A 16457-nucleotide genomic window follows, 5' to 3' on the forward strand; every position below is an offset into this window, starting at 1 on the left:
AAGCTTCATAATACAATTGAAGCTAAGATCTAGTTAACAATATGTAGAGATTAATACAAAAACATTATTTACAACATTTAAAACACAGTCACAAGTTACTGGTTGCGTATTTCGCAGGCTGGTGGCAGCGCCTTACAGCGTTGAGCTGCCTCACTTTACTCTGCTGCCGTTAGATGCCTTTTGCGCCCTCAGCGCTCTATCATCTCACTGCTTGCTTCGTACATGTTTTTACAACTGCCTTGCTACTGATCGTATTCTTTTAGCTATAGCAGAGAATAACGAAATGACTTCTACGACATGAAATGGGGCAGTTCCTACACTGCGTGACGCGTACCCGCACCGCACCACGCCCCAGAGACGCTGACGCGCCGCTCTCCTGTGTGTTTGCAGGTCGTTGCGGCCGCGGCAGCCCGTGCGAGCAGCTGTGCTACGAACTGCACGACGGCATGTTTGAGTGCGACTGCAGGCCCGGCTACGAGCTGCACCGCAACGGATACAGCTGCCTCGGTGAGTCTACGCCGGCGCCATCTACAAGGTACCATCGCACCGGAAACCAACTCCAACAAACACAGCTGACTAGTGTTTTCAGCTCCAAGTTTGACTTAGTTTTCAACTGTTGTCAACAGTCCTTTGAAATAGTGAATTTGAAAAACTTGCTGAGGGGAGTTTTGACTCGAGTTTGTAGGCTATGGTGGTGGAGAAAAAACAGTGGTGCATGCGCAATGCTGTGTCGTCGCCTTTGTTTCTCTCTTTTGTTTATGCTATGGGACGCCCCATTGGTCCACACAAATAACCAGTTCGTACATCTTCATCTGCGTGGATACTCAGCAATTCACATTTAAGTGCCTGGCAGAGAGTTCATCAGACAACCTTCGCAATTCTCTATTATTCCAGTCTCGTGTAGCGCGTAGAAGGAACGAACACCTATATCTTCCCGTCCGACATCTGATACCTCTTATTTCATCATGGTGATCATTTCTCCCTGTGTAGATCGGCGTCAACAAAATATTTTCACGTTTGGAAGAGGAAGTTGGTGATACGAATTTCGTGAGAATATTCCGTCGAAACGAAAAGTGCATTTGTTTTAATGATGTACAGCCCAAATCCTGTATCATTCCAGTGATACTCTCTCCCATATTTAGCGATAATACAAATCGTGCTGCCCTTCTTGGAACTTTCTCGATGTACTCCGTCACTCCTATCTGGTAAGGATCCTACGCTGCACAGCAGTATTCTAAAACAGGACGGACAAGCGTAGTGTTGTCAGTCTTCTTATTAGATCTGTTACATTTCCTAAGTGTCCAGCTGTGGGGCGGCGGTTAACTCGTGAAAATTAAATTTTGCTGTATAAATGTTTGAATGTTGAATCAGTTTCAGGCTTTTAGAATGTTGTTAATGCTGTCTTTCGCCGTTCTCAACACTGGCTCTCTATTTACTTTTTAGCACTCAGAAAGTGATTTAACAAAACGTGAAGCCTGTAATTAGAGTTCCTAGTGCCCACTTCATCTGAGAACACCATTATAGCTGCAGCTTATAGCTCTGAGGAATTAGGAGATTGTCCGGGATTTCTAATCAAAAACGATTTTCCAAAATAGTTGAGTATATTCTGAAATTCACTGATAACAAACACAAGTATCCCTACAACCTAACTAACAGAGCAGTTCAGAGTCTAATGCGCTGATGCAACTATAAATGTCCGAATTAAATGTTAAAAAGAATGCTCGCCAAAATTTGATGAGAATATTTCATCAAACGCCACGCTAAATAATTGGTAGAATGTCTGTCCCGCGACGGCACGTGAAAATACGACAATACGCAAACTGAAGCTAGATAACGAAAATCATCCCAGAATTAACCCTTCACTTGAAATGATTTCATGGTTCCGCGTATCTCTAGTAACTTAATACGGCACCCGAGGCTGTTTGTAGCAGTGATATCGATGCGACGTGACTCCCGACACAGATGGCGTGTTATTCAGCGTCTGGAGAGAACTGGGGCCTTCCTTCCTCGCGCAGCGTTCTTATATATATAGCCGCGGTGCGGACGGCTAAGGGAACGCCTGATCAAATCGGCTCTCCCGACTAGCCGCTGGGCTAGTAACGCACCACTTCAAGTTACATAATAATTTATAGCTTCTTTTGCTGATGGCCGATGAAGCTCTTAATTTAAACGCGCATTCAGCACGCAGGTAAGTATTGATAATAAAATTTTGACGTGGCTAAGTTAAATATTTTGGGCGAGAGAATTAATTAAATTACACTGCACGCAGTAGATGAGCTCTGAACTGGCCCTTTTGAGATCCGCTATCGCTATAATTTTATAGGTATTCAAAAGAAACTTTCCACATCTTCACAGTCATAGCGGACCTCCAACCTATTTAAATCTAAACATCCTAGCCTTATTTATTAGCCTACTTAATCTATCTTGCTTCCTTCAGTTTTGAGACGAAAATCAGAAAATCATGAATTTCCACTAAAGTCTTAATCTATGAAATCCAAAGTACTGTTTTTATTAAATCATTATGAAAGATGAATCTAAATATAAATTTTGAAGTCTCTAGCTCTTTTCTGTTGCGCCAATGATTTTTAACACACATTAATTTAGTATTATTCCTGACATGCTAGAAAAGTTTTAGGTCATTTGCTTGATTTTTAAGGTATTGCGCAACATTTATGACGTCAGAGCTAGTTACAGCAGACTGGCTGGCACACAATGGAAACTGATGTGAATTTACTACAGCGTGAGTAGGCTGCTTCCCTACACAGCCAATAAGACGCAGTCTTTGGTTAACCTTTCCCACAACTTTTTCTAGATGTTTCTTCCAATTTCAATCGTTCCTAATTGTAATTCCTAGGTATTTAGTTTAATTTATTGCCCTCAGATTTGACTGATTTATCGTGTAACCAAATCTTAACGGATTCCTTTGAGCACTCATGTGGATTACCTCACACTTTTCCTTATTTAGGGTCAATTTTCAATTTCTGCATCATACAGATAACTTTTCTAAATCGTTTTGCATTTTGTTTTGTCCTTCTGATGACTTTATTGGTCGATAAACGACAGCATCATCTGCCAACAATCTACGACGGCTGATCAGATTGTCTCCCAAATCGTTTATATAGATAAGCAACAGAAAATGGCCTATAACACTACCTTGGGGAACACCAGACACAACTTCTGTTTTATTCGACGACTTTGCGTCAGTTACTACGAACTGACCTCTCTGACTGGAAATCACGAATCCAATGACGTAACTGAGAAGATATCCCATAAGCACGCTATTTCAGTACATGCTTCTTGTGTGGCACAGTGTCAAAAGCCATTTGGAAATCTAGAAATACGGAATCAATCTGAAATTCCTTGTCAATAGCACTCAGCACGTCATACGAGTAAAGAACTAGTTGTTTTTCACAAGAATTATGTTTTCTACATCCGTGTTGACTATCCGTCAATAGACCGTTTCCTTCGAAGTAATTTATAATGTTCGAATACTATACATGTTCCAGAATCCTGTTGCAATTCTACGGTAATGATATGGGCCTGTAATTTAGTTGATTACTCTTACTACCTTTCTTAAATATATGTGTGACCTATGTAACGTCCCAGTCTTTGGGCATGGATCTTTCGTCGAGCGATCGGTTATATATCATTTTTAAGTACGGAGCTATTGCATCAGCATACTCACAAATGAACGTAATTTGTATACAGTGTGGAGTAGAAGAGTTGCATTCATTAAGTGATTTAACTTTCTTCACTACCCCGAGGATATCTACTTCTACGTTACTCATGTTTGTTCTTGATTCGAATTCTGGAATGTCTACTTCGTCTTCTTTTGTGAAAGCATTTCGGAAGACTGTGTTTAGTAACTTTAGCAGCACTGTCTTCGATAGTATCTCCATTGCTATCGAGCAGAGAAAGCGTTGATTGTGTCTTGCTTCTAGCATACTTCACATACGGCCAGAATCTCTTTGGATGTTCTGCCAAAGTTTCGTTGTAGAAACTGAACGTAGGAAACTTCTGTGGGAACCTTCTGACTCAGTAATTTCATTAATACATTATTTAGTTTCATTTTACGTTTTAGGCAGTGACATCAACCATGAATCTGGCAAGATATAGTGTATCTGAGTGTAGGTGCATGAATTTAAAGTGTTTCTGGCAACTTATTTTTTCATTAAAAGGTTGGAGAACCTGCCGACTACTATGGTAATCTGAAGTTACCAAAACTTTCAGTACCTTGCTTTCAGATAGTGGGAAATTGGGAACGAACTGGGTACGTAGTATGTGGCACTGAGTGCACGTATTAATGTGTTGGGAATGTATAGAAAGTAAAATGACAGTGCCTATTGAATTTTACAAAACCCTTGAGTACCACAACGATATTCCAGCAAAATCGAGGCACAATAGCATCACTGTTCTTGGCCAGTGAAATTCCATGAGAGTACATTAAACTGCTGCAAAAATCGAAGAGATACAAGCTTTCCTGCTGGTGTTACTGCAGCTCTAAAATCTGTGCTTTTCCGTTTAATATGTGGTGCTACATGCCTCACGAGTTCTTCGAATTTCTCACAGGTTATTCTGCCAAAATTCTTGAAACCTTGCCTACGTTCAATACAGAGCTCCTCTAATAGAAGATTTAGGCTTTTCTTTGTGACGAAAACTTTCTGGTCTGGAATACATTGGTCGTTTTTTTGGGTTGATAAAAAGAAGCTGAGTGTTTGTGTGTGCTTTCAATATTTTGAAACTGTTGACAACATTTTGCAAAATTTGACAACAATTGTTGATTTTCCAAACTCACAACAGTTACTAGTTCGCCAAACCTGAACATATTGTGGGATTTTTTGTTGGAATTGGTTTCAGTGTGAAAGTACATTAACACGTGTAAGTGTCTATGTGTCTTGATCGCTGTCGTGACATACTTCAGGGAACTGAGACAGCTGCGACTTCCTTCTGATTTTTAATGAAATTCATATTAAATAATTAGTTCGTAAGTTACTACAAATTCTTTAGATCATTTGTACGATTTATTTCGAAATGCCGTGAAATCAGGTAGCCTGCATGCTACGTATACGTGATTTATTGTTGTAATTGGGTCTATGTGGGCCATTTACAGATTACTAAATCCTACAGTAGACTAAATGTAATTAATCTTAAGATATGAATTTTGGCAATATGCACAATAGAAGCAAACGTAAATCAAGAACCAATTAACCTGTCTCTTCATCGTTCTAAACATGTCATTTAATTATTTAAATACTCTTCTAAAGAATAGTAGGAATGTTCCAGAAAAAGTGATTTTAGATTTCATCATAAATTTTCTTTGAAAGCTACAAGACATTTTATTGTATTGGACGAATGATCACAGGTTTTTGTGACTGCTTCACGAGCCACCAACGGCTCTAGTAATGAATGTCAAATGCCATTTTTCCTTCTAATTTTGAGGCTGTAGACATTACTATTGTCCTCAGATAGGTTTGGACCGTTTATAACGAATACCACTAAAGAAATTACATTCTGCGGAGGTTCAGTTTCCAGTATGTCATAAGGTATTGTAAAGGCGGTTGATGAGTAACATATATTATTCTCACTGCTCAGTTTTGTGTAAGCAGTAGTTTCATCTTAACTGAGGAATTTCTTCAGAGGATTATGGCATACAATTTTAATGCGTGGAAATACGTAAAATACGTTGGGATGGTACGTTTATTGCAGTTTTATTCCGATTGTTGTAAAGAAGTGAATGTATATGATTTCTTTTAAAAGCTGACTATTTCTCCTATTGCTGTCTATGTAACTAACTTACTTATAATACTTGTGTGATGTGTACAAAATGTCAGCTTGAGATGTATCAAATGGAAAGTCATACACAGATACAAGGAATGTGAACAGATACCAAAATGAACTCTGTGGAACTTAATGAATTACTCCAGCCAGTCTTAACTACTTCCATTTAACAATCGTTTGATTTCTTTAGCACCAAGTGGCGCATTTCCTTTCATTAAGTACGATCCACACCACTAGTTTATAATGCATTAATTGCACAAATTAAGCGATTCCATGGAAATCGTATCAAAATCAAGTTTCTTGCGCAGATCACGGCTGTGATCAGATAGACTGTATCTTTCTTATATTTACCAAAGTACGGGGATTTCACGGTGAATAATCTGACTTTACTGATACTGAAAGAGTTACACGACATGCTTTTTGTTGTGTTTGCAGAAGAGCCAACACCGTGTTACTAGAGGAGGCCGAAATGCACGCGTTTTAGCTCACGCAGGCTGGCGTGAGGAGCGAAGGACTATACTGACGTGAGGCCTGGAACATGACAAGGAATTAGAATTCAGAAAGCAGACGTAATTAGTTGGATACTTAACTTTAATCCATTAATGATGAACATCGCTCTAGACGGTACATGAATCACAATATTATCTGTTCAGAAGACAAAGTAACTGAATATGGCGCCTTGCTAGGTTGTAGCAAATGACGTAGCTGAAGGCTATGCTAAACTGTCGTCTCTGCAAATGAGAACGTATGTAGACAGTGAACCATCGCTAGCAAAGTCGGCTGTACAACTGGGGCGAGTGCTAGGGAGTCTCCCTAGACTAGACCTGCCGTATGGCGGCGCTCGGTCTGCAGTTACTGATAGTGGCGACACGCTGGTCCGACGTATACTAACGGACCGCGGCCGATTTAAAGGCTACCACCTAGCAAGTGTGGTGTCTGGCGGTGACACCACACTTTCCTTATACAGACCTGTATGGTGGATGTTTCAGGCATTTTTTTTTCATTTCTTTACTTTTGATTCAGTTTGGGAAATCGAAGAGCTCAGGATTTTACATCCATGCCCGTAATGAACAAGGACGAGATACTGTCTTCCACCGAAACCGAAACTGAGCTAGTGAGTCCCCCTTCACCTGATGGGAAACTCATTGTTTCCCGTGTTGGTCCCGGCGGAGGTCCGAGTCCTCCCTCGGGCATGGGTGTGTGTGTTTGTCCTTAGGATAATTTAGGTTACGTAGTGTGTAAGCTTAGGGACTGATGACCTTAGCAGTTAAGTCCCATAAGATTTCCCACACATATGAACATTTTTTTTCCCGTGAAAAGGGGAAGCAAACACAAACAGGGTGGGGTCTATTAATTTTCGGCACTTCAAACATACAGTGAATAATGGTATCACTTAGGAAAGTGGCAACAAGGGATGGGAAAGGACACCATGTGCGCTCAGCGTGTATCCCTGGGGCCTCATTCAACATGTTCCGGCAGCCATCCAGGGAACTGGGTAAAACGAACTGCAGACTGCGGTGAATTGTGGAACAAACGATGCGTATCGCCTGGGTTCCGAAGTCGTATCGTTCAGGCTACTGGCAGAGAAGGCTACGAATACTAACCTTGCTCATAGTATGCAGCTTTGCCCCCAGAAGAGATCGTGGCACTGTGAGTCGAGTGGTAGGCTTGAACTAGAAACTGCGGAGTTTCTGTGAGGGCCGCGCGGAGTGGCAGCGCGGTTTGAGGCGTCATGTCACGGTCTGCGCCGGCCCTCCCGCCGGAGGTTCGAGTCCTCCATCGGGCATGGGTGTGCGTGTTGTTCTTAGCATAAGTTGGTTTAAGTTAGTTTAGGGACCGATAACCTCAGCAGTTTGGTCTTTTAGAAATTCACACACTCATTTCTTGTGAATTAGGCGACTCTCCGTCTGGTCTAGATAACGAGACAGCTGTAGGTCACCCAGAAGTATCAGCGTAAGATACAACGAAATACTCCCCACATGCGAGACTATAAAAATCATAGTGGTTAACCACCGAAGCATTCACAACATAATGCTAGTGTTTGAAGCGCTCCTAAAGTGTAGTGAAGCTCCGAAAATACTAGGTGCAGAAAGCTGGTTAAAGCCTGCGGTTGAAAGCAGTGAGATCTTTGAGGAAAATTTAAACGTATATCGAAAGACAGACTTCTGGGAAATGGAAGTGGTGTATTATCGCAGTACACAAGAAACTCAAATCCACCGAGACGGATAATGAAACTGCACGCGAGACTGTTTGGGCAAGGCTCAGTATCAGGTCTGGGTGTAAAGTTTAATTAAATCCTTCTACCGACCATCAGATTCACCTCACGATTTAAACGAAAACTTTAGAGGAACCCGACGTTCACTTGTACTTACGTTCATGAATATTATTGTGATCATTGAAGTTGAATTATTCAACAATCAAATGGGATGGTTAAATTTTTGTTAGTGCTTGGTGTGACAGGACATCCTGTGGAACATTACTGATTGCCTTCTCTGAAAGCTACGTAGAGTAGACAGTTCAGAACAGCACTAGTGAGTGAAATATAATAGATCTAACGCCATTCTCTTTGAAAATAACCATACAGAACTTAGTACCAGCAACAATGATGACCGAAGTAGAAAAAGCAACGAGTAGACAGTTTTATATATTCGGTAAACTACAGTAAACACTTTGCAAGGTTATGAAATAGAATAATCACATTCGCTCACTCGTGTTGAAAACAAGTGGCAGAGTTCGGTTTATTTTTGCTGACTACTGGGGAAATGCCGTCACTTTACAAAGGAGACTGCTTACAAATCACTCGTGGGAACCATCCTAGACTAATGCTCAAGTGTGTGGGACCCGCACCAAACAAGATTAAATAAACATATACAAAGAAGGCCAGCGCAAATGGTCACAGGTCAGTTTGAATTTTGGGAGAGCATCACGGAGACGTAGAAAGAACTGAACTTGCAGACTCTTGAAGGTAGACGAGGACTCCTTCTTACAAGTTTCAAGAACCGGCTTTAAATGATGACTCTAGCAATATCGTACAACCCTCTGATTTTCGCTCTCATATGGATCCTGAGGACAACAAACTATTTACTGCACGCACAGAGCCATTCAGACAGTCATTCTTCCCATGGTCCATACGTGAATGGAACGGGAAAAAACCATAATAACTGGTAGAGCATGATGCTCTTTCTGTCATACTACTCACAGCGGTTTATATAGTATAGATGTAGAAGCACATGTAGATGCAAATTGAAAGAAAGTGAAGAAGGGCGACAGGCTTGTTTTACTCACGGAAGGATGGTATGTACTCGAAGAATGGTGCTTTTAGTATCTTACTTCAGCCTCTTACATTTCGCAGTTGTGGGGATCGTGAAATTTAGATGAGCTAACAAAGAAGTTTTTCTACGTATAGTTTCATCAAAAACTCACTGCATGTCGTATCATTATCAAATTCAACCTTTAATTATTTAACTATCCGTATATGTGAATTGCCTATTTTATTTTGTTCTTATTCTGCATTTCCTAATAATCGACTTGAAACATGCCGTTGGCAGCAATAAATCGGCAAGAACTTTGCAGACCAGTGGAAGAAGTTGGTTTATGTACTAAACTAATAAGACTAACCAGAATGACAATGACAGATACAAGAGTAACAGTGAATTTCCTTAGCAGAACCAGTGAAAACTTTGACTTTAATAAAGGCGTGAAGCTAGGTGATAGTCTCTCCACAGGCCTGTTCGATAGAGCTCTGCATAGTCTAGTAAATGAAGTCAACAAAGGGGCACCATATTTATGAAAACTAGCCAGATATGTGCATACGCTGACGACGTTGCTATAGTAGGAAGAACTATCAGTACATTGCGAGAAACATACCGGCCAATCGGAACAGAAACCTAAAAAATCGGCCTCATATTAAATGAAAACAAAACAAAATACGTGGTAACGTCACAATCTGAGGCTAGAAGAACCCCTGAAGACCTAAACATCAATGGGAAATGTTTCAAAGAAGTTCCTCTTTTAACTACTTCGTAGCCCTATTAACAAATGATAACACTATTTGAAAAGCAATACGGGAGAGAATACAAACAGGAAAACGAACTTACTTTGCAAATATTCAACTTTTCAGGAATAGCCTCGTTACAAGAAAAACAAAAGTTGTAATATATAACTCCCTAGTCCACCCAGTTATTACATACGGGTCAGAGGTATGGACATTGACAGAGCATGAAAAACTGCACCAAGAACTTATGGACGGAAAATACTACGCGAAATGTATGGTTCAATAAGGGAAGAAGAAGTCTGGAGAATACGCTATAATGCAGAATTACAAAAGTTAATACAAGGTTGAAATCACAGGGAATACAATGGCTAGAACACGTAGATAGAATGGCAGACGATAGAATTCCAAAGAAAACGATGAAAGGTATGAACCATTCAGCTAGGCGAAAAGGGAGAGGTAGAAGAAGATTGACTGACGACGTAGTAGTAGATTTCACCATTAGTAGAGTCCGGGGTTGGAAAAGAGCATAAAATAACCAGGAAGTGTGGAGGAAGATCGTTGAAGCAGCCAAGGCTCAGCAAGGGCTGTTGAACTACAGAAGAAGAAGAAGAATTCTGTAATACCGCATGTCCAGTATTCCTATGAAAGTGATCCACGAATGAAGAAAACTACTACTACCACTATTAGCAGTAGTATTACTCTTAGCATTGGAATGATTTACACGGCATAGATGCAGACGTGGATATAAGAGACGTTCATGATTAGAATGAAAAACGTAAAGCTCGAAGGAGCACTGTTTGTGGGTTGTTTTGTGTATTGTTTATAAACACGTACTAACATGAAATCTCAAGAACATTAGATAAGGCGTTACAGGTGCCAACTACGTATGTGATTGAAACTCGATACTTCTCCGTTATCACAGTCCTACGCTGCGGCTGTACGTTCTCAGGTAACTTGCCACGTCCAATTCGGACACGACAGTTTAACTGAGAACTTCCTGCGTATGGATTTTGTCGCGGAAGACTCCGCAGCTAAATCCTAGTCTACGTGAATAACACCCGTCTTTTACACGCGGCCTCAACTAAAATTTCCGTAACGTGGTTAAAATCACACAAAATATCTCAAAACATGTAGTACAAGCACTGCCCTCTCCTCACTAAGTTACAGCCTGAAAATTTTTAAATACAGATTAATAATAGAGAGTTTCAGATTAGTAATATTTTTTTTAACTACAGTTGAGCAAACGCCTCGTCGGCTACTCTAGCTCGCTGGAACGCGTAATTTTTCACAGCGTGCGCCTCTCGACCAGAGAACGGATCAGCTTGCTTGCTGGAGCCTTCCCGGCGGAGCGGATGAGAAAGCCGATCGCAGCAAACTTTTAGCCGCTGACGTCAAACACCGGAAAGGGAGTGGGGCATAAAAGGGGTTGTTCGAAACTCTTCCAATCTGCGGGGTAAACATCGTGCTCCGCAAAAACTTGAACAGCAGATACACGGGAGCTTTCGAGCTGCGTATTCCTCTCGGTGCTATTCCGAGCGCACAGAGTTCCTCGTGAGAAGTTCTCAGAGAAATGGAAGTAATTACTTCTCAAGCACAAAGAAGCCTTACCATTCGCGTTAATCGAAATTCAGCGAAGCGAACGAGAAGTTGTTGTTATTCCGAAGCTACGCCCCACTGCAGCCGCTTATTCTGACTGCCGACTTGCTTGTTACACAGTTCATTATATGCACTGGTAACTACAACGTAAATAATGGTCAGGAGCTCAAGTGAAAAGCCTGTTACTCGTCTCTTCATCGACAATGGACGGGCGGCGATCGATACTGCGAGTGGAGACGTACAGCAGGGTACACGACACATGTCTAGCTACGTAATTGATGATGTCAGGGAGAGAGAGAGAGAGAGAGAGAGAGAGAGAGAGAAAGAGAATGCGTAGGAGGTAGAGCTGTCAGAGAGTGACATGGGGTAGGGTTGGAAAGGTGGGCAAGTGCAGCTGAGTGAAGAATGAAATGAGGGTGTTCTGACATGCCCATGGAAGTTATTAAATAAATAAGGTTCCACCCCAACCAAAATATAATTTATCAATAATACTATTAGTTCCGAAGGCTGCACCTTACAATTTTACGCCGAGGACAATCACGAGCATATGGCAAGTGAGAAATGAATTTTGGAGAGGCGATACGGCATGCCCTACTGAACGTTCAAAGTATGTACCCTTCATGGTAAACTCCGTGGTAACATTGCCAAAATATAATTGGGCGTTGACAGCTCGTTCCCAAAGTGGATGTATTTGTCCACGTTAGTGTCCGAAGCAGGAGGATTTATCTTTCGAAACAGTTGCATTATTAATGAAGAAAGTTGTGGCAGGGATGGAATTTTATACATTGCATCCATATCTATATCTACATCTACATGGGTACTCTGCAAACCACATTTAAATGCCTGGAAGAGAGTTCATCGAACCACCTTCACATTTAATTCTCTATTATTCCAATCTGGTATGGCGCGCGGAAATTACGAACATCTATATTTTTCTGAATGACCTCTGATTTCTCTTATTTTGTCATGCTATCGTTTCTCTCTATATAGATCGGCGTCAACAAAATATTTTCGCATTCGGAAGAGAAATTTGGTGATAGGAATTTCGTGAGAAGATTCCGTCGCAACGAAAAACGTCTTTGTTTTAATGATGTTCAGCCCAAATCCTGTACCATTTCTGTGACACTCTCTCCCATATTTCGCGATAATACAAAATGTGCTGCCTTTTTTTGAACTTTTTAGATATACTCCGTCCTATCTGGTAAGGATCCCCACCGCGCAGCAGTATTCTAAAAGAGGACGGACAAGCGTTGTGTAGGCTGTCTCCTTAGTAAATCGGTTACGTTTCCTAAGTGTACTGATAATAAAACGCAGTCTCTGATTATACTTCCGCGCAACACTTTCTGTGTGTTCCTTCCAATTTAAATTGTATGTAACTCGTAGGTAATTAGTTGAATTTACGGCCTTTAGATTTAACCAAATCTTAACGGATTCCTTATGGCACTCATGTGGATGACCTCACACTTTTCGTTATTTAGGGCCAACTGCCAGTTTTCGCACCATTCAGATATCTTTCATAAAATGTTTTGCAATTTATTTTGGTCTTCTGATGACGTTATTAGTCAATAAACGATAGTGTCATCTGCAGACGAACTAAGACGGCTGCTGAGATTGCCTCCCATATCCTTATATAGATAAGGAACAGCAAAGAGCCTATAACACTACCTTGGGGAACGCCAGAAATCACTTCTGTTTTACTCGATGACTTTCCGTCAGTTAGTACCATCTGTGACCTCTCTGACAGGAAATCACAAATGCAGTCACATAACTGATACGGTATTCCGTTAAGCACGCAGTTTCAGTACAAGCCGCTTCTGTGGTACAGTGTTAAAAGCGTTCCGGAAATCCAGAACTACGGAATCAATCTGAAATCCCTTGTCAATGGCACTCAGTACTTCATGCGAATAAAGAGCCACTTGTGTTACACAACAACGATGTTTTCTATATCCGTGTTGACTGTGTGTCAATAGACCGTTTTCTTCGAGGTAATTCATGATGTTCGAACACAATATATGTTGCAAAATCCTGCTGCATATCGACGTTAATGATATGGGCCTGTAATTTAGTGGATTACTCCTGCTAACGTTATTGAATATTGGTGTTATCTGTGCAACTTTGCAGCCTTTGGCTACGGATCATCCATTAGTTCAGCTTATCTAGGTTGTATCTTCACATATGACGAAGTTCATTATAATTTTTAGTAACTGTAGATTCAATACCGTACACGAAATCTCATTCATCAGCTACATCAGTGCATTTGCATTTTCAGCTACAAGAGTTGCTTGTTGGCTACTTTTACAATGTTTCACTATACTACAATTTCCACGGACGCATGTATAACATCAGAGATTCGATGGAACGGTCCCTCAATTTAGTTTCATCACCGTCGTATGTGGTCTTTATAAAGAAACAAAAAAGTAAAACAAGAAGAAAAATAGAGTCGTATTTGTTTTGCTTAATGAAGAGTTAGAATACTAGAGTGAGTTCTGAGCCATAAATGAGGTAGGTTTGTAGGATAAAAAGTCCGCTTCAGTTGCCATTTATTTCTTAATTTATCGCACGAGCCGTTTAGAAGCCTAAAGTTTTCATCTTCAGTTGCCACTAAATAACAATCAGCGCCGGCCGTGGTGGCCGAGCGGTTCTAGACGCTACAGTCTGGAACCTCGTGACCGCTACGGTCGCAGGTTCAAATCCTGCCTCAGGCATGGATGTGTGTGATGTCCTTAGGTTAGTTAGGTTTAAGTAGTTCTAAGTTCTAGGGGACTGATGACCTCAGAAGTTAAGTCCCATAGTGCTCAGAGCCATTTGAACAACCAGCGCCCGCTCAGACAGCAAGTCAGCTGTCGAGACGGGCTCTGTAGTTGCTGGTCCAACGGCCAAATGTGTTTGTTTAACATGGACTTCACTCTTCATGACTGACTGGTCGCATCGCCACTCACTTATGTTTTCATAATTATTTAGTGATGCCTGAAGATGAAGCTTTAGGCTTAGAAACCGTTCATGCAATTAGTTAAGCATTTAGTGCCGACTAAAGCGGGTTTCTGATTCTATAAATATGTTCCTCAGCTGCAGATGTTGGTCTGCTCAAATATTTAATAGTTAGGACTACAGTACGTTTCATGAACTGAGAATTCAGTATATTACGAAGTGCCCATTTCCTACAATAATTAAAACCCGATGCATGGATCAGGAGAGGGCAAGGATAGAACCTTAGGCGATCTTCCTCCACGCGATATGTGTGTGAGACCAGAAGCATCAACACAAGATGCGATGAGGATCAAGTGGTCAATCAACCTCCTGTTGTAAACTTTGTGCAGCTTCGTGTAACGTCAAAATCTTCCACTAACAACAGGTAACATACCACCTACTCTGAATGTTGCTCGGAGGACCTAGATTTGACTCTTGATGTAGTCGGCTACTTTTCCTTCGTAAGGAATTTGAACAGCGTTCATATAGCTTTCGGAGAGCAGCTGGCCATTACGTGTGGGACACATGGCGGCTCTGGAGTCGGAAGCGAACAATAGTGGCTTAGTAAGTAGATCAGGCAGCGGTCAATCTACAGAATTCCGTTTTGCATTTGGTCTGGTCGCAGAGTACGTTTGCTTTACGTGTTACGAAAAAAAATGGTTCAAATGGCTCTGAGCACTATGGAACTTAACATCTATGGTCATCAGTCCCCTAGAACTTAGAACTACTTAAATCTAACTAACCTAAGGACATCACACAACACCCAGTCATCACGAGGCAGAGAAAAACACGTGTTACGGCCAAGCTCTTATCTACACTCCTACGAGAAGCTGTAAATGTCTTTACACAAAGCCTTCTCTTTTTATTTCCCTAGTCAGCCGTGTTTCAATAATGTTTTTGTTTGCTGTTCGTTTTACTGCTTGAGTTGCAATAGCACGCTCTACGAGATAGTTACAAAGCCGCAAAAGAGAACAAACACCTATAACGACATGAGACAGATAAACCTGTTTTACAAGGGCGCTAAGGAAGCGTATTGCTTTGTAACGCCCCACCCGTTGCTTGTCCGATTTTTGCGTGTGTTCGACCCTGACAAACAACTTATGGACAAATTGGGAGTGGAACTGTACGCAAAAATGGATAACGCTAGATTTAAATGTGGCCCTGTCACCCCTAATTAATCTGCTGTGGTAGCGTTGACGATGAATCACACCTGTTTTTACTTCCAAACATGAATGATCATGAACACTTAGTGTTCAATGACATCAAACACATACACAGAAGTAAAATAACGCAAAAGTGTGAATTCAGGATCAACTACTGAAAGTAATGGCTCTACTGAATCACAATAATTTTATTATAAACTTCAGATCAATGCTGAATAAAACACAATGAACAATTTACAAATTATCCTCCTGACTGGCATTGGCAGTGAGCTGTTTTAAAATTGGTCCAAAACGCGATCTCTTATAACTTGGCTGACCGACTGACATCAACACAAAACGTAAAATACGAAGAACCACTACACCCCAAAGTGCCGTGAAACCTCTGTGGAAACAGCAATTGCACGTGATCCAACTATTTAACGTTACTCGTAACACAGGCCGAAGAGGGAGCGATCTCACCGTAATATTCCTGTTGCAGCGGCGGTCTCCGACAGCGACGGCGCGGCTGTGCGGTTGGCGTGCGGCGTCTCGGAAAGTGCACTCCTACACTACTCGGACAACAGATTGCTGTCCATGAACTTGTCTATTTGCAACGATCTTCCCGGCAGCTAAGAGCTGGCGCGGCTAACGTCCACTCAGAACGAAAGACCTAGACAGGAGACGGCTAACCTCCTCTCAGTACGAGAGCCCAGAACGGAAGACCATTACCGAGAGACCAGCAAGATCGCTCTTCACCTTTGTTTTCTCCCCTCAACTTTTACCGAGCGAATCACATCACAAGAAGCTCTCAAAATACCCAGTTTGCCAGTGCCGACCAATGTATGGCCTGGGAACAGAACTCTTTTCCACCATTCTTTTATTTCTACAAAATTTCACAAGTAAACTCCTCCGTCGCCGGCTAGGAAGAACCACAGCTGTGGGCAATAACACGTTTACTGGATGTTTTCTCCCAAGAGACC

The 16457-nt window shown here is 41.4% G+C and overlaps 1 protein-coding gene across 1 annotated transcript in view; it reads left to right on the forward strand.

Moving 5' to 3' along the window:
• Nucleotides 1–16457, forward strand: part of LOC126088464 (pikachurin-like) — a 1041406-nt gene that overhangs the window by 432801 nt on the left and 592148 nt on the right. The window contains exon 2 of the mRNA XM_049906606.1: nt 391–507. Within this exon, the coding sequence (XP_049762563.1) occupies nt 391–507 (117 nt within the window). The remainder of the gene's footprint in view (nt 1–390; nt 508–16457) is intronic.

Source organism: Schistocerca cancellata, chromosome 6 (genome assembly GCF_023864275.1).
Source record: "Schistocerca cancellata isolate TAMUIC-IGC-003103 chromosome 6, iqSchCanc2.1, whole genome shotgun sequence".
In the NCBI taxonomy this organism is placed as follows: domain Eukaryota; kingdom Metazoa; phylum Arthropoda; class Insecta; order Orthoptera; family Acrididae; genus Schistocerca; species Schistocerca cancellata.